The sequence below is a fragment of the Embiotoca jacksoni genome, unplaced genomic scaffold (assembly GCF_022577435.1).
Source record: "Embiotoca jacksoni isolate LCO1_2020_lvr unplaced genomic scaffold, fEmbJac1.0.p SCAF_191, whole genome shotgun sequence".
NCBI lineage: Eukaryota > Metazoa > Chordata > Actinopteri > Embiotocidae > Embiotoca > Embiotoca jacksoni.
In genome coordinates this window covers 1-27,500 of record NW_027185331.1, presented here as the reverse complement: position 1 = coordinate 27,500, position 27,500 = coordinate 1, and the positions used below count along the sequence as shown (strand labels likewise).

The following is a 27,500-nucleotide window of genomic DNA, read 5'->3' as shown; positions in this document are numbered from 1 at the left end:
GTGTTGTTCAGGGTTACTGAGCGCGCTCAGTAGCTCACCCGTAGATGCAGGAGATGTCGATGACCACGTCGATCATGTCGCAGCACAGCTCGTAGGTCTGCATGTCCACCGGGCTGCTGTCGGTGGCGATGTAGATCTTACTGACCACGTCGAACAGGAAGGCCTTCTCCACGCCGGAGTTCTGACGACAGCCGGGAGACCGGAGATGGACAGGATCAAACATTATGGTCTGCAACAACAGTCTATAATGGACTAAATAACTTAATGAGTCGTTAAAAACACCACAAAGAAAATATTTTTTTATTTCTATTTTCTGAGCCCACAGAACAATGAATTCCTCTTCCCATGACTATGATGAGAAAACTGGGATCTATGATTTTTTATATGATTTTTTTTATTTTACTTCCTTTTGTTGGACAAAAATAGAAATTCTGCCGAAGGCATTTGGAGCGTTGGCCTTGACATGGTGTTTGATGAAGGGTATTTAAACACTATTTTAATATCGTTGTTCCCTGAAGACGTTAGTTGACCCCTCGCCTCCGGACCAGCGGGAGGGTCGTCCCTCTGCCGGCGCTCCGCTCAGAGTCTCTGGGTCAGAAAATGATTCAATCATGTCATTGAAGTCATTTTCATGCTGTGTAGTTGTGGTAAAATTGCTTTGCTGCGGTTCAGGATTAGCTGCAGAAACATTTCTGCAGCTAATCCTCCTGAAGGCCCGGAGCACACCTCAGGTTAAATACTTCTGCTCTGCAGCTCAGCAGGTGGTCTCCTCCGTCACCCTGAAGTTATTTCAGACCACAACCTCATTCTCACAAAACTTTTCGAAAACGTTTCTACCACTTTAGAAATATGTCCAGAATTAGATTCTCTTTGACTTTTAGTGATCTTCAAAAAGTTAATTACGCTTTTATCTTCCTTCGTCTGCATTATTGTGACACCATGTTTACTTGTATTCTCCAAAAAAAAATCATTTCACAGCTTCAGGGTGTTCAGATCACATCTGTAAAGGTAAAGTGTGGTATATCTGTCCTGTTTGAGCTTCCCTTCATTAGCGTGCTACCGATCAGAGACAAGAGGCTGAGCTTCTAAATATTTACTAACTCGTAGTTTAAGATCCTCGTATAAGGTTGATGTTCACAGATCAAATCTTGAGGACAGGTATCAGGACGGTATCTGGATGGGTATCAGGACGGGTATCAGGACGGGTATCAGGACGGGTATCAGGACAGGTATCCTGCTGAGTCCTGCCCGCACGCTGAGACTGACATGCAGCTGGCAGCGCCGTGAGGGGAAGCTGCAGGAAAACTACAGAACGATTTTTCTGCTTTTTAAATACAATTTAATCTTTTCTGTCAGCTTCATCAGTGATGATTAGTCATCAAAGTCTCTAGTTTTTAAACACAGCATGTCATTCATGCAATTAATCTCAAATTTACATGGTTTCCTTGATTAATCTCAATATTTATATTTATAATTTTTTTATAATTTCTTGTTACAATAAAACATAAATCAGGCACCATTGTATTATTTTAGTTGTCTTCAGCCTGAATGAAAGCATTAAATGTTTATTTTGGAAAAATAAATTGTGAGAGAATCGTGATCTCAATTCTAAGCAGAAAGATCTTGATTTTCATTTTATTCACAATCAATGTTTAATTGTGGTATTTCATATTTTTCTTAGAGTTTTTGCTTAATGTTTTCCAGGTCTCTTGAACTGTGTCTGTGAGGAACTCTTAACTTCAACCTCAGTTCAACTACACAAAATAACCACTGTGAAGTCTGTAGACGTTTTCACAGTTACAGAAAGAGAAGAACATTTGTGTAACAGCATGTGGTCCCATGTTACAGCCGTGTGGACACGTTTATCTGTCTCAGTGATGTTAGTCTCCCCTTCGTTCTCCAGCGTGTGAGAGCTTCCATCAGTCGATGAAGGAGGTTTGTTGAGTGAAGAGGCTCCTCTGATAAGCAGAGGACGACATGTCCTCAAGGTTTGATGTTCAATTAGTGGGGATAATTTGCTTCTCTTTGGTCGGATAAAACGAGTTTGATTTTAAATTTCATGACAAAAAAAACCCCGACTTGATGGTCTACATTAAGATGAGAGAGGAAGATGTAAGTGTGCAGAATCACTTCGTGGTGAAATTATAGCCTTTCAACAGCTGACAGATGTTGTCATCTATTATAACAAACACTCTTTATCACTTCTGAACTGTAAATGTTGCAATGGGAGGGAAATATAATCCGTTAGTCTTTATAAATCACTGTGGCGACTGAAGAACAGTTGAACTTCATCTTCAGCTCACTGAGTGTAAATGTCACAGAAAGTTTTCATAAATTCAATAACATTGACAGATATATATAAAAAAAAACAACATATAAAACTCAGTCTTTTCGTGTTGTTTCCATGGTTACTGCAATGAAACGTGTTTTGATTCAGTGTCAATGTTGCTGAAGAGAGACGGTCTAAATTCTCCTGTCTCCATGGAGATTAGAAAAAGGTCTATCAAAGAAGTCACCTGCGATTGATCTCCGTAAGAAAGAACACATTTTGTATCATTGTGACGTGAAAAGGACCTCGTACAGATATTTAAATACTGGTTTCATTCTCATCCACCAGCACTGTCATCGGTCTGCAGCACAGCCATGATCCCTAACATACCAGAGGTCCTGTACCAGCTGGAGGCCCCGCAGAGACCAGAGGAGGCAGTATGGAGTCTTTATGGGAGAAGATCACTGCCACAAGTCAAGAACATGCTCTCTCAATTTAGGAGCTTTAACATTAACAGTAACATTAACAGTAACCGCCCGTAAGGGATGATGTAAGACGTAAAGTAAGCGACAAAGTCGAACGAATGTCTCAATATATCATCAACTACATGTTTAGGTTATTGTGACCCGACTTTAGGTTCATGGGATCAACCAGCTCAACGTAGAATGTGAAAGTATGAAAAGTGTAATTTCCAGTTGGCCAACAGGGGGCGCTATGACTATGAGCGAATATTCCCCCACAGGGGTCTTCAGGGCGGGGCTGTTATCATACCTGTGATGTTTGGAGAAGGTCGGTCCATGTACATAAGATTTAAAGCAACTCGTAGTTTCATGGCGAGATGCTCAAAATGGCCGCCACGCTACCGGCACACACATCGATGAAAACGAATTATTTATACAACTTTTAATCCCAAACATGTTTTCTATCCAGAGAACCTAAATTCAAGTCGGTCCGACAAAATCCATCAGACGAGTTCAACAAAGTACAACGTGTCAGAATCAGCCAAAATGGCGACTAAATTCAAAATGGTGGACTTTCTGTCGAGTTGACCGAACGGTGCAATGTAACTTTTTTGTGCGTCAAGGTGTGATACACGTGTCCACCGGATTTGGTGAATTTAGGTAAATATGGCCGCCGGGGTATCTCTTTAGGGGGCGCTCTCGAGCCATTTGGCCACGCCCACTCGCGTCTCCACTAGAATACGAAATTTTTCACCGGGAGACATACAGTGGTGTGAAAAGTGTTTGCCTCCTTCCTGATTTCCAATTTTTTTGCATGTCTGTCACACTTAAATGTTTCAGATCATCAAACAAATTTAAATATTAGTCAAAGATAACAAGTAAACACAAAATGTAGTTTTTAAATGAAGGTTTTTATTATTAAGGGAGAAAAACAATCCAAACCCACATGGCCCTGTGTGAAAAAGTGTTTGCCCCCTCCTGTTAAAACATAACTTAACTGTGGTTCATCACACCTGAGTTCAATTTCTGGAGCCACACCCAGACCTGATTACTGACACACCTGTTCTCAATCCAGAAATCACTTCAATAGGACCTGCCTGACAAAGTGAAGTAGACCAAAAGATCCTCAAAAGATAGACATCATGCTGAGATCCAAAGACATTCAGGAACAAATGAGAAAGAAAGTAATTGAGATCTATCAGTCTGGAAAAGGTTCTAAAGCCATTTCTAAAGCTTTGGGACTCCAGAGAACCACAGTGAGAACCATTATCCACAAATGGAGAAAACATGGAACAGTGGTGAACCTTCCCAGGAGCGGCCGGCCGACCAAAATTACCCCGAGAGAGCAGCGACGACTCATCCGAGAGGTCACAAAAGACCCCACGACAACATCCAAAGAACTGCAGGCCTCACTTGCCTCAGTTAAGGTCAGTGTTCATGACTCCACCAGAAGAAAGAGACTCGGCAGAAATGGCTGCATGGCAGAGTTCCAAGACCAAAACCACCGCTGAGCAAAAACAACATTAAGGCTCGTCTCATTTTTGCCAGAAAACATCTTGATGATCCTCAAGACTTTTGGGAAAATACTCTGTGGACTGACGAGACAAAAGTTGAACTTTTTGGAAGGTGTGTGTCCCGTTACATCTGGTGTAAAAGTAACACCACATTTCAGAAGAAGAACCTCATACCAACAGTAAAATATGGTGGTGGTAGTGTGATGGTCTGAGGCTGTTTTACTGCTTCAGGACCTGGAAGACTTGCTGTGATAAATGGAACCATGAATTCTACCGTCTACCAAAACATCCTGAAGGAGAACGTCCGGCCATCTGTTCGTGACCTCAAGCTGAAGCCAACTTGGGTTCTGCAGCAGGACAATGATCCAAAACACACCAGCAAGTCCACCTCTGAATGGCTGAAGAAAAACAAAATGAAAACTTTGGAGTGGCCTCGTCAAAGTCCTGACCTGAATCCTGTTGAGATGCTGTGGCATGACCTTAAAAAGGAGGTTGGTGCTGGAAAACCCTCCAATGTGGCTGAATTACAACAACTCTGTAAAGATGAGTGGGCCAACATTCCTCCACAGCTGGAAAAGACTCATTGAAAGTTATCACAAACGCTTGATTGCAGTTGTTGCTGCTGAGGGTGGTCCAACCAGTTATTAGGTTTAGGGGGAAACACTTTTTCACACAGGGCCATGTGGGTTTGGATTGTTTTTCTCCCTTAATAATAAAAACCTTCATTTAAAAACTGCATTTTGTGTTTACTTGTTATCTTTGACGAATATTTAAATTTGTTTGATATGAAACATTTAAGTGTGACAGACATGCAAAAAAATAAGAAATCAGGAAGGAGGCAAACACTTTTTCACACCACTGTATGTGTATCCACTTTCATGAGTTTTTGAATATGATAAAGCCTCCAAAAAGGCAAAACACTTTACGTAAGAAGAGGAACATTGAACATCCAAGAACATTTTTACGAAATACAATAGGGCTTTCGCACCGATTCTCAGTGCTCGGGCACTAAATATGGAAAAAAAGTCACACTATAGCATGTCGTCCGAAATATGATCAAAAAGTCATATTTTGCACGACATGCTATAGTGTGACTTCCGTTCAAGTTATAGAAGCCAGCATAGTGGTGCACCTGTCAGCGTTGTCATCTCTCAGTCTGAAGGTAGCAGGTTCAATTCCCGCCTGGAATGTTGTCTGTGGAATTTGAATGTTCCTGCAAAACTTTTTTTGTAAGTCATGACAAAAGGGGGGAATTGAACCCCAAACCTTCTTGCTGAGAGGGAGCAGTGCTAACCACTGCCCCATCAACCTTCCCAGGAGTTAGGCAGCATTGTGACAAATCTTTGGCTCACTGCAACCTATAACTCCACCGTCCACAAATATTCATTCAAATGTGACCAAAATTGCCGTAGACATTCTTTGGATAGTAGATATACATGTTTTCAAGGAGGTCTGCAGTGATATTAACTATCTTCCTGTAATGTGTTGTGAATGCAAAACTTTTTCAATTTCTCCAAACGTTTCAACTTCACTAAAAGCTGAATCAGCATCAACAGGTGGAATCTGAACCATCGATATCAACCTTGGTGAAGGAGAATCTTTTACCTGTTGAGTTAACCAGACTGTTGGCTGAGTCTCTGGAAGCTCTGAGTGAACTCCGTGGTACACTTTCTCCTGCTACGACTCATACTGTGGCGCCGAAGATAGTCCTGCGGTCTACGACGCCGACTCCCAGCTGGAAACGATCTCATGAAGACACGGGTTCGAGCCCCGCCGAGGTAACACAACACACATGGTTCACAGCTTACCCGCCGAGGTAACACACGAGGTTCACGGTTTACCCGCCGAGGTAACACAACACATGGTTCACAGCTTACCCGCCGAGGTAACACACGAGGTTCACGGTTTACCCGCCGAGGTAACACAACACAAGGTTCACGGTTTACCCGCCGAGGTAACACAACACAAGGTTCACGGTTTACCCGCCGAGGTAACACAACACATGGTTCACAGTTTACCCGCCGAGGTAACACACGAGGTTCACGGAGGGCGAGACCTCCTAAGGCAAGTCCCTGTAAGGGTAAGCCACAGCTGTAAAAAAAAAAAGTCCAAAAGAGACTTTTTTTTTTTCATTGTGTACTGGTTGAGTTGCCTCACAGTGAGAAGTAATTTGAGGCATGTCAGTCCAGAAAAAGGTCATCCTCCAAAAAGTCATAAAAAAGTCATACAATAACATGTCTAAAATATGGAGAAAAAAAAAGTCATACCATAGCATGTCGTCCGAAATATGATAATAAAGTCATACTTTGGACTACATGATATAGTATGACATTTTTGCGCTATTTCTGACAACATGCTATAAGTATGACTTTTGTTCAGCTTATGGTAGCCAACACAGTGATGCAGCTGTCAGAGTTGTTGTCTCTCAGTCGAAAGGTCCTGGTTTCGATTCCCGCCTGCGACTTTCAACGTGAATTTCTTATTCCTGCAAAACTAATGATCTGAAAGTAATGTTTGTTGTCCATAATATGGATGACTAACTTATGCATGTAGTCCATAATGTAAAATGTTACTTTCAAGCAAGAACATGTAATCCTCCACTTTAAGTTCCAGACCCCATATCGAACCCAGAAGCTCCTGATTGTGAGATGACAACGCTGGCTTGGAACTTCAACATTTTGATGACTCTATTGCATGCGTGTCTGACTTATATGACTTATATAACTTTTAAACATGTTAAGGAAGAGCAATCTACGGTGCAGTGGTTGGTGCTGTTGCCTCCCATTCAGAAGGTTCCAGGTTTGAGACTCGCCGGGGAAAGGATGATATTAACATCTGAGATGAAAATCCATGTGAAGGGCAAGAATTGAACCTGGAACCTTCTGACTGGGAGTCAACAACACTAACCACTGCACCACTGTGCTTTCTTCAAAAAAATGTTTAAAAGTCATATAAGTAATATAAGTCAGGCAAACATGCAATAGAGGCAGCACAACTTTGCAGTTGCTAGCGTTGTCATCTCACAGTCAGGAAGTACTCGGTTCGATCAGGGGCTTGGAACTCTGTCTGTGGAGGATTGCATGTTCTTGCTTGGAGTGTGACTTTGTCACAATTACGACTACATGATGTTTGTTTTACATCATGGACTATATGCATGATAACATGCATAAGTTAGTCTTCCATATTTTACTTTTACTTACGCAGGAACATGCAAATTCCACATAGAAAGTCCCAGGCGGGGATCGAACCACGGACCTTTAAACTGTGAGACGACAACGCTGACAACTGCACTGTTGTGTTGCCTGAAATAATTTAAATGGAAGTCATACTATAGCATGTCGTCTAAAATATGATCAAAAAGTCACACTATAGCATGTTGTCCATCTCTTTAGGGGGTGCTCTTGAGCCGTTTGGCCATGCCCACTCGCGACTCCACTAGAATACGAAATTTTTCACTGGGAGACATATGTGTGTCCACTTTCATGAGTTTTTGAATATGATAAAGTCTGTGTAACATACTGTACATGTGGCTGTGTGCTGGTCTCTTTGTCTAACAGTCAGTGATGAAGTCGTGTCAGTATGAACATCTTATTTATTTACTTAGTTTTTCCTATTTATGATTTATTTATTTTTTTTATCAAGATTAAACTTAGTATTTTGAGAATCAGTGGTTTTGTTCCATGTCAGAGTTTGTACTGCAACTCACTGCTGCCACCTACTGACTGGACTGTAAAGTAGAGAAAGATGGACAGTAGCTGGATTATTAAAACGTGGTGTCAGATTTGATTTAAAGTTGAGTTTCTTGTCACTCAGCAGCACTTCCTGGTCCACAGCAGATGGGTCCAACAGAACCAGAGTCGGTCTGATAGTGACTCACCGATATGAAGATGTTGAGCAGGTTCTCCAGCGTGGGCAGCTGAGGGATGAGCTTCTGCACCACTTTACTGAAAGCCTCGAAGATGGAGTGGTCGTATATACTGGTTAGATAAAAGCTGCAGAGGTCAGAGACCAGAGGCGGAGTCAGGACGGATTCAACAAACACTACATTTCTATCATTCTTAGTTTTTACAGATATGAACAGAAACAAGTGACTCAAACTTAAAAAAGGAGCCTAATAATCTGCTCTAATTATAGTCTGATATATATATATTCTCTGATTTAGTGCTCGGTGTCTTTGAATGTTTCCTACAGCTGTCCAGATTTGACATTCAACACTGACATGAAAACAATACGCCACTTTAAGACATAAAAATGCATGTCAGTTTCAGTTTCATTAATATCATATCAATAATTTACACAGATCCACTTTTACTTGTTGAGGGAAACTTTAGTGTTTGGAGAACGTTGTGAGAAGAAGTCTGAAGGCTGCTCTCATTTCATTGTGCAAAGATGTACATAATTTAATCAACATTTGATTCCATGTGATTCAAATATTTTTTATTAAATGATGTATATTGAGCTTCTTTTGGTACAAATATTAATTTCTAGATTATATTTATTGTATCTGATTTTCAAAATGTGACTAAGATTAAGATTAATAATGTTATTATAGCTTGTTATTCATATCAGTAACTTTAAGTAGGCTGTTGAACATATTTAGTATCAATATTAGGCTTGAAATAAGCAGATTAAATAGTCAGCTGGATTCATACACAATAAAAAGATATGACCCCCAAAAACAGGTCTTCTTGAATCTTCTTTTCTAATGAATGAGGGATTATTTTCAGATGGACCTCCAGAAAACTAATAAGAAGGAGTGACTTTAGCTAACAACACCGAGATAACTGATGGACACATTTGATTCACTTTGGATTTGATGAGAGAAGTTGAATGGGAGAGAGTGCAAGGACTCCTACAGGAGGAAGCTGGAGGCAAAACTCCAGCAGAACAATGTGAGGGAGGTGTGGACCGGTATGAAGGAGATTACTGGGTTCAAGGGGAGAGAGAGACAACCAGGGGGAACCTGGAGAGGAACAACCAGGGGGAACCTGGAGAGGTCCAATGAGCTAAACTGTTTCTTCAACAGGTTTAGTTCACCACCCTCATCTGTCTTCTCCACACCTTACATCTCCCAAACACCTCTGCTGCCCCCCCCCCTCTGCTGCCTCCCCCCTCCCCCCTCTGCCCCCCCTGGTGAGCTGCATAGAGCCCTCAATCTCAAAGGGCTCTTCCTCCATCGACACCATGACCCCTCCCCCACCCCTCTCTGTGACGACTGGCCAGGTTAGGAGACAGCTGGAGAGAGTCCATCAGCGCAAGGCTGCAGGACCTGACGGCATCGGCCCCGGGGTCCTGAAGACCTGACGGCATCGGCCCCGGGGTCCTGAAGACCTGCGCCGTCCAGCTGGCTGAGGTCCTACAACACCTCTTCAACCTGAGCCTGAAGCAGGAGGAGGTCCCGGTGCTGTGGAAGACGTCCTGCCTGGTTCCTGTCCCCAAGAAGACGACTCCATCTGGCCTCAACGACTACCGACCGGTTGCCCTCACATCTCATGTGATGAAGGTGCTGGAGAGGCTGGTCTTGGCCCACCTCAGACCGCTGGTAAAATCTTCACTGGACTCTCTACAATTTGCGTACCAGCCTCATGTGGGAGTGGACGATGACATCATCTACCTGCTGCAACGAGCTCAGTCTCACCTGGATGGAACCGGTGACTCTGTGAGAATCACTTTCTTTGATTTCTCCAGTGCATTCAACACCATCCAACCACTGCTGCTGAGTGAGAAGCTGCAGGTGGTGGGAGGTGGTGGTGGGGTGGACACGTCCACCGTCTCCTGGATCATTGACTACCTGACAGGCAGACCACAGTTTGTCCGTCTGGGCAGTGTGCTGTCTGATACGGTGGTCAGTGGTACTGGAGCTCCTCAGGGAACTGTTCTGTCTCCCTTTCTGTTCACCTTCTACACAACTGACTTCCAGAACAACTCAGAGTCAAGACATCTGCAGAAGTTCTCTGATGACTCTGCAGTGGACGGTGTATAAGGGATGGACGGGAGGAGGAGTCAGTGGACGGTGTATAAGGGATGGATGGGAGGAGGAGTCAGTGGTCGGTGTATAAGGGATGGACGGGAGGAGGAGTACAGGGCAGTAGTGGAGGACTTTGTGGAGTGGGCTGGTAGAAATCACCTCCTTCTGAACGTGGCCAAGACCAGAGAGATGGTGGTCGACTTCAGGAGGAAGACGACGGCTCCACAACTGCTGAGAGTTCTGGGAGAGGAGGTGGACATGGTGGAGGAGTACAAGTACCTGGTGTCTCCATGACAACAGACTGAACTGGAAGACCAACATCAACGCTGTCTACAAGAAGGGGATGAGTCGACTCTTTTTCTTGAGGAAACTTTGATCCTTCAATGTGTGCAGCAAGATGTTGGAGATGTTCTACCATCTGTTGTGGCCAGTGCTTTGTACTTCGCTGGGGTCTGCTGGGGGGGCAGCATTGGAGCCGGAGACACCAACAGACTTAACAAACTGGTTAAGAAGGCCGGCTCCATCATCGACTACAAACTGGACAGTCTGGAAAAGGTGGTGGAGAGGAGGACGCTGAGGAAACTATTATCCATATTGGATAATCCTGACCACCCTCTCCACCACCTGCTGCAGGGACAGAGGAGGACGTTCTCCAAAAGATTCCTCCAGCTCCGCTGTCACAAGGACAGATACAGGAGATCATTCCAGATACAGGAGATCATTCCAGTTACAGGAGATCATTCCAGATGCAGGAGATCATTCCAGATGCAGGAGATCATTCCTGATACAGGAGATCATTCCTGATACAGGAGATCATTCCTGATACAGGAGATCATTCCAGTTACAGGAGATCATTCCAGATGCAGGAGATCATTCCTGATACAGGAGATCATTCCAGATACAGGAGATCATTCCTGATACAGGAGATCATTCCAGATACAGGAGATCATTCCTGATACAGGAGATCATTCCGTATACAGGAGATCATTCCTGATACAGGAGATCATTCCAGATACAGGAGATCATTCCTGATACAGGAGATCATTCCAGATACAGGAGATCATTCCAGTTACAGGAGATCATTCCAGATGCAGGAGATCATTCCTGATACAGGAGATCATTCCAGATGCAGGAGATCATTCCTGATACAGGAGATCATTCCAGATACAGGAGATCATTCCTGATACAGGAGATCATTCCAGATACAGGAGATCATTCCAGATACAGGAGATCATTCCTGATACAGGAGATCATTCCGTATACAGGAGATCATTCCTGATACAGGAGATCATTCCAGATACAGGAGATCATTCCTGATACAGGAGATCATTCCAGATACAGGAGATCATTCCAGTTACAGGAGATCATTCCAGATGCAGGAGATCATTCCTGATACAGGAGATCATTCCAGATGCAGGAGATCATTCCTGATACAGGAGATCATTCCAGATACAGGAGATCATTCCTGATACAGGAGATCATTCCAGATACAGGAGATCATTCCTGATACAGGAGATCATTCCGTATACAGGAGATCATTCCTGATACAGGAGATCATTCCAGATACAGGAGATCATTCCTGATACAGGAGATCATTCCAGATACAGGAGATCATTCCAGATACAGGAGATCATTCCAGATACAGGAGATCATTCCTGCCGACCGCAATAAGACTGTACAATAACTCACCTCTGGCAAAATCCATCACACAACAATAACACTGTTGACTCTGTTTCTTGGTTGTTTATATAATATATATAGATATATACTATACTGTATATACTGTGCATTTTATATTTTATATTTTTTACTGCTATTTTACTGCTATTTTATTGTTTTTCTATTATTCTATTATTATCTATTGCTTCCTGTATGCTGCTGTAGCGAAAAAATTTCCCCTCGGGGATTAATAAAGTAATTACCTAACCTAACCTAACCTAACCTAACCTAACTGTTGGAGCCGGAGGCTTTTTGGAGCCGACCTCTAGTGGCACTCGCTGGTATTGCAGCTGAAGACACTTCTGGATCGGAACCATTTTTCATCCAGTCTGTGTTTTATATCCAGTCTGTGTTTTATGTTTTTCTAACCCTATGTTAAGTTTTAGGAGTCTATGTTTCATTTAGAAATCTGTGTGATATGTAGATAATTGAGAGGACCTGCAGCCCACCTGAGGTGAATGCGCTCGAGGCCTGCGTCTGCCAGGTCGGTGTTGGCCCGTTTGTGGATGTCCCTCTGCTTCTCGATCTTGTGATCGTCCGACAGGCCGTCCACTTTGTGGATGAACACCTCAAAGTTGATGTTGGGGTTGACCCTGTAGGCACGGGTCACGGTGAGGTGGAGTCTCCTCAGAGCCTCCACGTAGTCGTCCTGTCAGGAGGAAGAGGAACGATGACATCATAATACGATGACATCATAATAAACCCTACGTGACATTATAGTGTTGCTCCGTGTCCGGTCCGACCTGAGAGTCGATGACGAAGATGAGCGCTCCGGTGCCTCTGAAGATCATCTGGTAGTCGAAGGTGGGGTCAAAGAAGTCGATCTGTCCGGGGAAGTCCCAGATCTGGAAGCTGACGAAGGAGCTGCTGGAGACGTCCTCCCGGCAGATCTTATTGGTACTCTCCAGGAACAGAGTCTCGTTGGGAGACATTTTATGGAAAACCACCTTCTGGATGGAGGACTTCCCGCTCCGTCTCAGGCCCATCAGGAGGATCCGAGGTTTGACCTCCCCGCTGAGAGCATCACTGAAGCCCAGAACTACAGAGGAGGGAGACACACCGTCAACCTGCACCTGTCAATCAGCTGGGACACATTCTACAGGAGCCCAGAGGGGACAAACCAAACACTGCTGCTGATGGGGGCCACCGAAGACTCTTACACGTTTGGAAGAGGAGGTTGTTTGCAATCTGCAACCTCACCACTAGATGTCACTAAATCCCACAAACTGCTCCTTTAACTTCATCTGTTTCTAACAACTGACCAGTTTACAGTTTCTCTGGTGGCAGTGACACATGTCAGTATCAGTTTTATCAACTTCCTCCACATTGAGGAACATCTTTCTGCTCTCAGTCTTTCTGCTGTAAACGTCGTCAGTCGGAGACTCTGGATGACATCAAACGATGAACCGCCAGTCGTTTTACAGTAAGTCAGTCAATAAGTCAGTGTTTGGTGGGAACAATACCTCCCACTGTGTCTCGACCCGCCAACTCCCATCATTACAAATGCAACATTCTTAGTTTTTACTCCAGCGTGGAGAGAAAGATCTGCAGAGCTGAAGGACACTGAGGCTGCAGCTGGTCTCAGGATTTCTCTTCTTCTAAACTCACTTTATAAAAGTCCACATCCATCCCTGTCCAAGTGGCTCTCTTCCTACAAACACCAGCAGCCAATCAGGGAGGACTACTGCAACAACATTCAAACAATTATCACAAGTTTAATTTTCATATTATTCAAATTATTTCTTTAAATGCAAAATTAAATACACTGCAACTGAAACTAGTTTGGAAACACAAGTCATACACACACCCCTTAATAATTCCTCCCATCTATGCACACACACACTGCCACTGTTTATAGCCATACTCTATCTAATTTAATTTTAAGTAATTAAAAAAAAAATTAAGTTAACACTTTCTTACTTTCTTCTTCACTGCAATGTTAGTTACTATTAGCAGTATTATTATCACTAGTCTCAGCTTTTTCTGTTATCACTGGGAAAGCCAATGTTCTTTTACTACTGTGATTATTAATTATGTTTATTTAAATTTTTCTGCCCATTCTCACTACAATGCACTTCCAGCTTATTTCATGTTTTTTTGTCTTTTGATTTGTTATTCTATTTCTCCCTTTCTTGTAGTTGTGACTGTTTAGTCCTGTTGGTCTGTTTGCTTGTTTGTATCCTACGTTCTTGTTGCATTAACCATGTTACGTCAAGTCCTGTTTAATTTATAGACTCGTATGTCTTGCTTCACTAAAATAACTAAAAATGAACTAAGAAGCTCAGATGAAACATAAGAAGAGACTTGAGATTTCATTAGTACTTAACTTTGACCTTGAGCTGCAAGAAATTCTAATATTTTCTTCAGTATTTAATAAAGTGAGAATGTGTACTCATACAGTTTGAATGAAAAAGTTCTGGTTCATTTTTTAAATAATACAATATTCTTTTTAAAATGAGTGGAACAAGGTTTGAGCTCATTTTTATCAGCTGTTCCTTCTTCAATGACCTGATGATTGTTTACAGAGGTGGTCTGTACAGTCATCACATATTTCATATTACAGTCTAACTTTGAACACTGTCGCTGTAAAAGCTTCAGCAACAACAAATAATCATTGAATAACTTGGAACTTATTAGAGTTTTCTCAGTATTTTACCCCACTGAAATATTTAATTCTGTCTGCTGTTTGAATGTCAAAGTCCATAAATAAAATAAAGAAAAAGTTTTTATGATTTTATAAATAAGAGATCATAAGAGATTTTGCACTGATATGAAATCAGTAACAGCAGCAGTGTGTCTGTCAGCATATAAAACAATAAAGTTCCCACTCAGTCACCTCTTCAGACGTTTTAAGCGGTCTGCAGCTCTGAACTTGAGGCTCAGTGACCTTCCTGAACAGCTCCGACCCACCTCCGTCCTCACAGCTCAGCTCGGCGTCACAAAACGCCTCCAGGTCGTCTTCATCGTCGTAATATCCAGCAGTGTCCTCCTCTTCCTCCTCTTCCTCCCCGCTCGGAGCCGTGGCCCTCTCCGTCGTCATGCTGCTTTCTTCACTGCTTTCTGTTCTGGATTCACGCAGCATGTGTTGTCCAGCTTTCCCACAACGTCATCTGATACTGGAGGGCCATGATGATGAACCTTCACTCCCTCTCAACCCCCCCTCCTCCCCTCCCCGCCCTCCCCCCTGCAGGCCCCAAATACTGCCCAGCACCCGGAGGGAGGAGGAGGAGGCGGGTGGGGGTGTCAGTCAGCAGGGTGGCACTGACAATTAGTGCTATATGTTTTTATTTTAAATTAATTCAAGAAAACCTTTAAGATAGTTTTCTGATTTAGAATTTATAAAGAATATTATGGGACATGCTGTATATTATCTAAATGAATGAATGTTGTACTGAAATTAAGTAGTGGTGTCGGCAAACACGACCTTTAACCTGTTAGTTTTTTGTTGTCAAAAGTATTTTGCTTGTTTTTCAGCCTCTGTAATATAACCAAATGATCACCTGGTGCAAGGCTGCAACAAGGAGGGTCATCTACGGACCCCCGGAACAGAAATGTTATTGTTTTATTACAAATATACAGAGACTATATGTTGTTGGTGTATTATTCTTTGGGGGAACTAAAACTAGTCGGGATTTGTCTGCTGTCCACCTCACAAGACTTTGGGTTCAGATTCTGTCCATCACCATCTTTGCTAGTTCGGAGCGGTTTGGAGCAGGACGTGACCATATTTGGACGAGCTGGGGGAGGAGCCAGCGGTGGATCTGACCGATCTGATTGGAAACCTGGAAATCAGCTCTGATTTTCCTACAGCTTCCTCTTTAAAGCCTTTGGAAGATGTGAAGGGCGACGTGTTGCTTCACTTGGCTGCTTTGAAGCTGCTTGGAAGGGAAGTCGGAGGGTTTTGAAGGACAGAAATTGCTCGGGACGATGGTGGTTGACATTTGACCGTGGAAATGGGAGGGATGGTAAACAGCTCTGACAGTTTTACAATTGACTGCTTTGGAGGTTTTGAAAGCTGAATTGGGCGACGTTGTACTCCACTTTCCTTCTTTGGAGCTTTGGGAATCGGTGGGGGGGAAGTCTGATTGTTTGGAAGTCGTGAGATTGCTCGAGATGGTGTTGGTTGGCATCTGTTCGTGGAAATGGGAAGGAGGGTATTCTTCTCTGGCGGTTTCACAAGTGGCCGATTTGGACGTTTTGAAAGCTTTGGGCGTGGAGTCTTTTTACGAAAGTCAGTGAACGTGGGGGCGGAGCTTAACAGGTGCTTTGGGCGGCGTGGGGACGGGTCTTTAGAAGGTGGAATCAGTAATGTAGAAATGGATGATTGGGAAGTGTGATCCTTTGGAGGCTCTGAAATGGGAGTCAGTAGGTGTTTGTATGTTGCAATGGGTGAATGGGAAGTCTGATTCATTGGGGGTACGGAAACTGGTAGGAATTTGTAGATGGGAACCGGTGGGAGGGGAACCAGCTGCGATTGGATGCATTGTCCTTGTCTTGGCTCTTTTGGAACTAGAGAAATGGGGAGGGATGGAGTCATTTGGCGTTTGTTTGAGGGGGAGGAGGAGAGGGGGATCAGCTGAGGTGTCTCACCTCGCATTTTATTTGGCTTCTTTAGAGCCTCTGAAATCGGCGAGGATAGAGGATGATGGTGTCTGTTTGTGGAAACGTTGGGGTCCTTTAAAGACTTTTTAAGATAATTATCAGGGGATGGAACCGCCACCTTTGCTGGTCCCATCAATCTCATTGCATGCTTGTTTAGTTTTGTCTCAAGGACAACGGCTGTTATACTTGGACACGAGGCGTGGTGCTTTAACTGGTTGAAACTCCTCCTTCCGAAGGAAGTTGTAAACGCTTTCTTTTGAATGTACAAACTTCACCATGTTTGAATGGCTGCTGAGGATTGGAAGGTTTCTACAGGTGTTTGTCAGGTGTTCCAGTCTGTGTTGCAGTATTTATACCAATAAACATTCTGATGACATCACAATGGCTGTAATGGCTGCTACATCACTGAATTCCATTGCGAGGCCACGCCCTTCGTTACTGTTGCTACGCCAAAAAAAGGGGCGGGGCATTCTCAATGAGCCCTGCTGATGAAGTAATTTACTGCTGTAAAAGTTACAATCTGATTCTATCCATAAACCCAAATTGTGACTGAAACCTACTAAAATCACAGTCTTTGCCTGGGAAGGTTTTTTTTCTCATGAAATGCCGACTGTCACTCATCACCTCGGTGAAATGCAACAATGAAGGCTTTTACATCAAAGCCCGACATCAATTTAGTACTGCTGCCCTCTCGTGGTGCTTTGCAGACAAATAACACTGATTTAAATACAAACCCTCAACTCCTCCAGCTTTTTTACTTAAATACAGCATCAGATATTTTTACATTAGTCTTTGGTTGCTCTTCTCTAAGTGAAAGTATCTTATCATTATTGTAACATTATTTTATTCAAACACTTTTTGGACCGGACTGTCATCCAACACAAATGTAGACTCAAATATTTACATTGTTTATTTACTTTTAAATTATTTGGGATGTAAATGAAACTTTTATTTGAGTAAAGCTCAACAAGACCGAACTGCTCTTCCTTCCAGAGAAAGACTCTCCCACCCTCGACCTGACTACGACCTTCAACAACTCTGTTATCCCGACCCTGACTGATAAGAACCTCGGAGACACTCCACAGTCAACTCTCTCTTACTGCCAACATCACTGCAACAACACGTTCCTGTAGATACATGCTGCACAACATCAGGAGAATACGTCCTCTTCTCACTCAGAAGGAGGTGCAGGTTCTGGTCCAGGTTCTGGTCCAGGTTCTGGTCATCTCACATCTAGACTACTGTAACTCCCTCCTGGCAGGTCTACTTGTTAGTACCATCTGACCTCTGCAGCTCATCCAGAATGCAGCAGCTCGACTTTAACCTCCTAGATTCACTCACACTACTCCGCTCCTCCTCCTCCTCCTCCTCTTCCTCCTCCTCCTTCTTCTCCTCCTCCTCCTTTACCTTGAACAGTAGAACTTTAGTATCTTAAAATGGAACTTACTAATAGAACTTTGTAGTTTGGCTTTCTGGAAGAAATTGTATTTTCTTGATTCTTGTTCTAGTTTTGAACCCTCATAGTTGAAATGAACTTATTGTAAGTCGCTTTGGAGAAAAGAGTCAGATAAATGAAATGTAATGGAAAAAAATTCAGATGTTCACTGAAATGAATGCCATATTACATAGTTTTTTCTAAAAATGGACTTTGAACCTAACAAAGCCAAAGTTTGGTCCTTCAGGTTAAATCGTCGGATTTCAGCTTTGCGATTAAAAAGACACTTTATTTTATGTACAGCTGATCTTCTTCAGTGACACAGTGAGTCTGATATCATTCAGTAATTCATAATTAACAATTCAGCTCAACACTTACATCATATAATATAATATAATATCTCAGGAGTCACTTTGAGGGACCTTCTTCAAACTTGTCCCAAATGTTCAGTTGGATTTAAGAAAGAGTTTGGTAATCAAAGTTCAAAGGTCAATATGACCTCACATCTGTCCTTATTCACCCATTCCATTCATGAACACAAAATATTTAACTCATTAAATGAATAGAATCATTACAGAAGGGTGGATCATGAAATAAAAACAAATCCAAATGCTGGAGCAGTTTCTTCATGACAGAATTAAGAGTTGAAAAACAGATAATAAAATTAAAATTTTCATAATTGCACAAATTTACTGAATGGTTCTCCTTCCACGATGTAACTGATCAATGGTGACTTGAAGTGAATCTGAATATCTGTTTGGAGGTGGAATAAAATATGATGATGATGAACATGTGAGACTTGTCTTCAACACGCACACACACACACACACACACACACACACACTCACACACACACACACACACACACACACACACACACACACACACACACACACACACACACACACACTAGGTACACCAGTTAACAGACCACAGATCTGGTGAATATGGAAGCGATTAGCTGGAGGCCACAGGGAGCGAGGTCCTCTGAACACACACACACACACACACACACACACACACACACACACACACACACACACACACGGGCAAGTATTGACATGTCCTCCAAACACAGCCATACACTCACCTTTTCAAGATCTTCGTTTGCTTCATGAAATCAGCCACAGGAAACAGGAAGTCATTCTTCTTCTTCAACAGTCAGCTTGTGTACATTTATGTGCCTATAAGTCGGCTTGATTTCAGAAATCACAGCGTTGTGGCTGCTCGTTTTAATTTGTGTGTCCCACCAACCCGAAGGTGTTTCCATCAGGTAGAACAGCTCAGAAACAGCTCCGATCACTGAGACGACTCCGATCTGCAGAGAAGTGTTTGTGTGTAAACGTGAGTTTAACGTGAGAAGTGTTGGTGATGAACATGAAGGAGAGCTGCTTCAGTAATCAGAGCACACGCACTCCGAAACACGTGTTCTCACTCAGAAGAGGAAGTGAGGAGGAACTTTCATTTGAAACAGAAACCGTCTGAACATCTGGAAACTCTTCCACCTCTTGACCCCCCCCCCCCGCCCCCCCAGTCCACCCATCCTCTTACCCCCCCCCCCCCTTCCCCCGTCCTCCTTCCTTCTCCTCTTCTGTCTGCAGGACACTGAAATGTTTGCGTGCAAATGAAGAGATGCACGGCAGGCGAGAAGCTCCTGACCTCCACACCAAGTGGCAGGTAGTGGTACTGCAGCTCTGTGCAAACATCCTTTCATGTTGTTTCAGAGGAAGACACACCGGGCCGAGTTTTAATGAGCTCGGTGCAGGTCAGTTCCTGATCCACTTCACTAAGGTGCAGGTTTAAAGGGATGTTTTGGACATGAAATAAACCAGTGAGAGTGTTATCTCCCTTTGACAGCCCGGTGTGAACCCAACCCACTGTCACTGCATGAATATGGGTCTGTCCACCCTCTATATCTTGGTTGTTTGCAGTCGTTCCATCCTACTCGGCATTGACCTCAAGTTCATTTGAACTAATCAGACACTCTTTTTCTCTTCCACCGCTGCGACGACCTACCGGGTCCACCGAACAGTTGTTTCCCGACTACAGCTTATTTTTAAAGTTGTTTTTAATGAGCGCCAGCAGCAGTTCATCCGGAGTTGTGCTCTTCACGGTCACCAGCCGACCAATCATAGTGATAGAGGGGCGGGACATCCGCAGTGAACCACCGACACTGGTCTCTGATTGGTTCGCCCTTCAGAGCGGCTGAGCGAACACTACTAGAGCTGAGTTCCAGACTTTATTCTCAGAGAAGAAACCTGAAGCTGTGAGTGACAGTTGGAGCCGACGGCCGACACGCTGGATCGTTGTTACGACAGAAGAAAAAAACCTCTTCTTCTGCTCTGTACACATTCATCTACATCAGCCACTGCTTTGCTTAATATAAGCTGCTTATTATATCATGTTTGAACATTGTGTGAAATGTTTCTGTTGAGGTTGTGAGGTGGAACCCAGCTCACCTGCAGGTTCCACGTCAGACCCTGTTTGTCTCGGCATCACTGACCAAGAAGTGATTTCATAAAAAAACATGCTCAGCACTATCATTCAATGTACCTACATTCGTAAAGATATTTAATATCATGGCCTGTTTTCTTCATTTTATATTATATTATATTATAGTTTTATTTTGGTAATTGTGAGGCTTTATAATGTGCATTGATTGGTTGGTTTTTCAAACTCTGACTATAACTCAGTTGAAACCACTTCCTGTCTGAGTTGTTTGTCCTGTGCAGCAGTTTAAACGTGTGACTGATTATTGTTATTATTAATATAATCAGTATTCAGTTCTTCTCTGTACCGGACTGACCCGTTCAGGTCCGGCCCTACTGTCTGGATCAGACCACGCCCTCCCCCGTGACGTCACCAGGGCTTCCCAGCCAGAGGAGCTGCTGACCGAGTCGGAGCCTTCAGAGGAGGAGGACCTCCGGATGTGTGGACGTGGTCTCCGACAGACTCTTGCGAACTACTCTGAACTTTAGTTTCCTCTCTTTAACTAACCTGGACGTGTTATGACCGCAGACCACCTGGACCGGACCGGACCGGACACCGAGGACGACCAGAGCCGCTCTGCACGCTGACCGGACGCTCCGTCGACACGCACATGTGTGCCGCTTCTACCCGCCTGTCGGTTCGGACCGTCCTCTCCCAGCCTGGAGGGTTCTGGATCATCTGGAGGTTCCGGGAGGAGATCAGAGAGGAATCATGGGAAACCGGCAGCGGAGGGAAGCGTCGCATCTGTGGCTGCTGATCCTGTCCGCGGTGTCGGTGTCGGTGTCGGTCGGTGGATTCCCCTCGAACCCAAAGAGGGACATCAGCAGAGACACTAACAGCTCCGTCACACAGGTGAGTGCGATTCAACTAAATTACCTGCAGACCTGAAACAGTTTATTATAGTTCAGACCTGAAACAGTTTATCACAGGTCTGTCCTGTACTCTGAAGAGATTAGAAAAGTAACTGAGATGTATTAATATGGTTGGTTGGATGATGGTTGGTTGGATGGATGGTTGTTTGGTTGGTTGGTTGTTTGGTTGGATGATGGTTGGTTGGTTGGTTGGAGGTTAGATGATGGTTGGTTGGATGATGGTTGGTTGTTTGGTTGTTTGGTTGGTTGGATGATGGTTGGTTGGTTGGAGGTTAGATGATGGTTGGTTGGATGGTGGTTGGTTGGATGACGGTGGTTGGATGATGTTGGATGATGATGGTTGGTTGGTTGGTTGGTTGGAGGTTAGATGATGGTTGGTTGGATGATGGATGGATGGATGATGGTTGGTTGGAGGTTAGATGATGGTTGGTTGGATGATGGTGGTTGGATGATGGTTGGTTGGTTGGTTGGTTGGAGGTTAGATGATGGTTGGTTGGATGATGGTTGGTTGGATGATGGATGGATGGATGATGGTTGGTTGGATGATGATGGTTGGTTGGTTGGTTGGAGGTTAGATGATGGTTGGTTGGATGATGGTTGGTTGGATGATGGTGGTTGGATGGATGGATGGTTGGTTGGATGATGATGGTTGGTTGGAGGTTAGATGATGGTTGGTTGGATGATGATGGTTGGTTGGAGGTTAGATGATGGTTGGTTGGATGATGATGGTTGGTTGGAGGTTAGATGATGGTTGGTTGGATGATGGATGGATGGTCTTCATTTCTGTGCACTGAATAAGATCTGATCTGAGAGCAGGTGTCTTCTGTTTATCTGTCTGTCCTTCATGTGTCGTCCTCTCTGTGGTAATTAAATCCTCTTAATGCCTCCACATCAGATGATTAACGTCTTCATTCTGCAGTAGACATTTGATGTCATGTACATTGTGCTGAATGTTGAGTCTTCCTTTCGGTAATTGTTTTATCGTTGTAAAACGGTCTTCAGTGTAAACAGGATGGTTCAGTTGGTTGTTTGTTCATTATTGTGGAGGACGGACTTCGTTCTTTGCACCGAATGTGGAGCTAAAAGAGTTTTTCTTGATTCCATCAGTGAGTTTCTGAAAGTTTTGATCACTTCCTGTCTTCATATTGTTCAGTCTGCTTCTACAACTCTGTCCCTGAATGCCTCACCGCATCCTCAACGGATTCAGTCGTGTTACACGGCGGGAGCACCGCAGAGGAAAGGCCAACGTTGAGTCCCTGTTCAGTCCAGACGCTGTTCAGAGAGGACGTTACTGTCAGAATAAGAGTTTTTTTTTTAACGTTATGAAGTCACCGAGGTCTGAAAGTTATTTATTGAAGTTTGGTGTGAATGGAACTGGCTGAATGTCCTTTAAATGTCCCGGCTTCGTCTCTCTGAGTCGTCCCTCTCTGGAGCGCTGCACTATCTGAATGTGTAAAGTTTCATGTTCACAGGATCAGAAACATGAGCCACAGCTGGTGTTCCTGCTCCGAGTCTATTTTTTATTTTAATAAGTTGTCTGCTGAGTATTTTGGTTTCTGCATGCAGACTGCTCTAAGAGTACCTGAACGTTGCACTGAGAGTACCTGAACGTTGCACTGAGAGTACCTGAACGTTGCTCTGAGAGTACCTGAACGTTACACTGACAGTACCTGAACGTTACACTGAGAGTACCTGAACGTTGCTCTGAGAGTACCTGAACGTTACACTGAGAGTACCTGAACGTTGCTCTGAGAGTACCTGAACGTTGCTGAGAGTACCTGAACGTTACACTGAGAGTACCTGAACGTTGCTGAGAGTACCTGAACGTTACACTGAGAGTACCTGAACGTTGCTGAGAGTACCTGAACGTTACACTGAGAGTACCTGAACGTTACACTGAGAGTACCTGAACGTTGCTGAGAGTACCTGAACGTTGCTCTGCTAACAGGCTGCGTTCACCAAACCTTCCGTTGGACATTGTAGTAGATTTAAAAGCTGAAACACACTTCTGATTGTTTGCTTCATCCCTGCAGCCTCAGACGGACGTAACACTGCAGTCTTCTGTACGTCTCACTTCCCTCTGGACTCGGAGCCTCGACTCGCTCCATCAACTCAACATTTTACAGACACTTTACTCATTCTGCAGCCGGACTGTGAACAGGAGAGACATTGAGCGGAAAACTTTCTCTAAAAACCTCCATGAGGGCGGAGGCGTGCCGGCTTCAACCAGTCGTCCCGGCTGCAGGCCGTCCTTCACTTCCTCCCCAGAGACACGCCGCCACATTCAGAGGAGGGCGTCGGATTCTTCAGCCGGGTCGAGGTCACAGCAGTTAGTGTTTTACTGCCAGAGGATGGATCTCAAATGTCCAGTGGCTTTAAGAGACTGAAATATTATCGTCTATGTTCCAGGGTTTTGTTTCCAATTCTCCACATTAATTCCAAAATAGTAAAAAATAGAAGTTTAGATAACAAAAAAAAGATTTTTAGCATTAACATTCACACAGCTTATTTAGTGTTGAATAAATGAAGTAAATGGATAAATATCAATGGAGAGCCGTTTATTGACGACATTTTTTTTTTTAAGAAACTAATATTAAAAGAAAGTAAATGATGCTTTCCAAGAATCCCACTGTGACATGAGAATCAGTTAAAACAGAGGTGAACGTCAGGTGAGCTGGTCCCGGACCGACGGAGCTGTGCTTCATGATGCAGCGGATCAGCCGCAGGGACGCCTCGTCCTTCCCCGGATCCTCCGGGGGTACCGGCTGATGTTCCACTCGGACACAGAAACACTCATTCAGTCTCATCCACATGCAGTGGCAGTATTCAGTGTTCTGGATGCACACATGGTGTCAATCTGTTCAAAGAGGAATTCATCACATTTCTGGAGTTTAATTTTAAACCTTTCTATTTATACCTTTTATATAAATTCACTTCTTAAATCTGAATATTTCTGAATCCCGTCATGATTCTGATTAGAAACATAAAGTTGTTAAAAATGAAACTCAGAGCTGTAAAAACATTTTGTTCGCTGATATTTGATTCACGGATCTTTATTGTTGTCACCACAGTTCCATTTTTTACTTCTCGGTATCGTGATGCTGTCGATGGAGTCATGATTCATTTTCCAGTGTTGGTGGAAAGTTTGATGAATGAGCAGCTGTTCAACATCCAACAAGAGGAAGCTGGAATCCAGCAGACAGTCTGGAGAGCTGCTGACACATGGAACCACCTCCAATCAGGATGGAGAATCAACGGGAACATCATCTTCATCACCGTCATCATCTTCATCATCAGGGCCGGCCGGCACGTGATCTTTTCAAATTGAAAAGTTATCTTTTCAAAATAAAAGAGTGAATGCACGTGAACTCCAGACGGATGGAACGTGAAGGAAGTGATGTCATGAAGTCATGTGGACAGACAGTAAAATACATAATGAACATGAAAACATAAAGAAACGCTTCCACAATAAAACATGCATGTTTTTGTAATTTAATCTCTTGTGATACAAAATGTGTGTTGTGTTTGTTATTGTTCACATAAAAGAAGCTGATTCAGCTGGTTTGGGTGGAGCTCAGCTATGTGAATAAATGTTACTGAACAGAGGAAAAAGGTTGGAGACCCTTTCCGCTTAATTGTCTTATATAATCACCGTCCTCCTCCTCTCCCAGGCGTTATGGGAGCGTCGCCATGGAGACCAGCAGCAGCACCTGGAGGAGCTCCAGGAGGAGAACCTGCTGCAGACTCTGTCCTCCTGGTCCCAGCAGCGTCCCCCGGCTGTCCTCCCTGCTGCTGAAGACCAGGCGGACTCCGAGTCCTTCATCCTCGATCTGAGGAACTTCCCCGAGCTGGTCAACGCCGACATCGGTTCGCACAACCCCAACATCCAGGTACTTCTCTGTTGTCATGGAAATGGTTGTTCGTCTCCTCGTGGTGCATCAGATGCAGGTTTTCCAGGGAGGAACTCTCCTGCTCCTCCCAGCAGCCGGTTCGAGTCAGCGCAGCGTCTAACGTTACCGCTGACAGCGGGGGGGCTCAGACTCGTCCACCAACCTCCGACAAACAACGTGAAGATACGAAACATGAGAGCCAGATATGAAAGGTCGAAGGGTCGGTTTCACCGGCAGAACAAACTAATGACAAACATGGTTTAAACATGTATGTGGGGAGGCTCTCTGAAGCCTGGAGGGGGGGAGGGGGGGGATTCATGCGTTTGTGTTGAGACGAGGATGTTCAGTGATTCCAGATGTTCGATACTCGATTAATTATCATCCGTCTGGCTAACGAGACGTCAGAGACTTGATGAATCCTGGTGATGATGATGATGATGATGATGAAGAAGATGACTCCAAACAGAACAGTGTGTTGTTGGTCGTCTAGGTAACCATCGAGGTGGTGGATGACTCCCCGACGGAGGTGGAGGAGGGACCTGGCCGCGGAGGGCCAGCGCAGCGACTGGTCCCTCTCCTCCTCCCAGTGGCTCGACAGACACAACAAGCTGTTCTGGCCGCTGTTCTGGGAGTACCCGGAGCAGGCGGAGAACGGGCTGGACGGAGCCGGTTCAGAGAACCCGTCTGAGGACAACTACGACCCGGAGGACCCGGTCCTGAGCGGGGTGGGCGGAGACTGGGGGCGGCGCTGGAACAACGAATGGGACACCAACGATAACTTCGGTAAGAACTCAAAACCATAAAATGTTTGAGGTCCGGACGTCATCTGATGAATCGGTTCATGGTTAGAAAACGTTGAGACTTCCTGTCCGGGAACATCTCTGGTTTCTCTTCGGACCTGAAACTTAAGCAGAGAGTGAAACCAGCTGTGAGCGGCGTGTTGTCATGTTGGAGAACCCTGTTGCCATGGTGACACAGTTCAGAAATGTTTTCATTCTCAGAAGATCCCGGTTTGATATAAACTCTGATGGTTCGTCCTCGGAGGAATCCCGCTGCTCACAATCACAGACGTGCTGCTTCCTGCTGCGTGCAGCACCGTGCTGCGTTCAGGGACACAAGATCTTCACATATTAAACCAAATGCAAACACGACAACATCTACAGTTGCTGCTTCCTCCAACTTTAAGATTCTTCACCATGATGTTTGATTGGTGGCTTTTGTAGTCGAGCTTCGTCTTAAATAATTTGTAATTATTATGATTATTGTGACGACCAACGGGCTGTTTGCTGTCCAGATGTGAACATGTGTGGATCATGTGCTGAGAGTGAAAACAGATCTTCTCTGGTGAGGCTTTCTGTTCTTCTGTCACACGAAGCTCAGATGTGTTTTTAAAGTTCTGCAGAAACAGGAAGCGTTCGTTCAGCTGCAGGTGTTGATGTGAAACGTCTCCGCTGTGAGGAACGCATGCACCGCCACCGAGTCACGCAGCTGTGACCTGGACAGCTGCAGTAAGAAGCAGAAACACTGACGCTGTGTTGTTATTACATACTTTTAATGAATCTATGACATCTGCAGACAATAAAAGGAAGAAATCTTTAAATTCAGTTTTACACGAGGTACCAACTTAATGGAATATTTTAGAGGTACATCGCAGTGTTTCTGGGTTTGGGTCGGTAATATCTTCCATCGGTACACTCCATCATCTTCAGGCGTTATGAATCCTCCAGTTCAGATTCTGTCCGTCACCATCTTGTTAGTTCGGAGCGGTTTGGAGCAGGAAGTGACCATATTTGGACGAGCTGGGGGAGGAGCCAGAGGTGGATCTGACCGATCTGATCGGAAACCTGACGATACTACGTCCCGCCCACCGATAGCTGTAACCTGACTGCACCACAGGCCTGTCAATCAAACAGACACGCCCCCAAAAACAGGTCTTCTTGAATCTTCTTTTCTAATGAATGAGGGATTATTTTCAGATGGACCTCCAGAAAACTAATAAGAAGGAGTGACTTTAGCTAACAACACCGAGATAACTGATGGACACATTTTATTCACTTTGGATTTGATGACAGAAGTTGAATGGGAGTCTATGGAGCCGGAGGCTTTTTGGAGCCGACCTCTAGTGGCACTCGCTGGTATTGCAGCTGAAGACACTTCTGGATCAGAACCATTTTACAGACCTGAAGCTACGAACGCTTTTAGAAACAGTATTATTTTATTTTTATTGTATATCCAGACTGTGGGTCATATTAAAGGTTTAGGTTCATTTTGTAGCATCAA

The 27,500-nt window shown here is 44.1% G+C and overlaps 1 protein-coding gene and 1 pseudogene across 2 annotated transcripts in view; one reads left to right on the top strand and one right to left on the bottom strand.

The window, feature by feature from the left end:
* LOC138200678 (ras-related GTP-binding protein D-like) overlaps nucleotides 1-15,028 on the bottom strand; it is a 26,231-nt gene extending 11,203 nt beyond the window's left edge. Inside the window, exons 1-5 of one of the 2 annotated variants that reach the window (XM_069153547.1) lie at nucleotides 14,842-15,028; nucleotides 12,675-12,970; nucleotides 12,381-12,580; nucleotides 8,122-8,236; nucleotides 39-181 (exon numbers count right to left, since the gene is read on the bottom strand). In XM_069153547.1, the coding sequence (XP_069009648.1) occupies nucleotides 39-181; nucleotides 8,122-8,236; nucleotides 12,381-12,580; nucleotides 12,675-12,970; nucleotides 14,842-15,013 (926 nt within the window). In that variant the 5' untranslated portion in view covers nucleotides 15,014-15,028. The other variant, XM_069153548.1, reaches the window with a different exon arrangement.
* A 5,847-nt stretch (nucleotides 15,029-20,875) lies between these two features.
* LOC138200677 (isthmin-2-like) lies at nucleotides 20,876-26,054 on the top strand (annotated as a pseudogene).
* The last annotated feature ends 1,446 nt before the right edge of the window (nucleotides 26,055-27,500 follow it).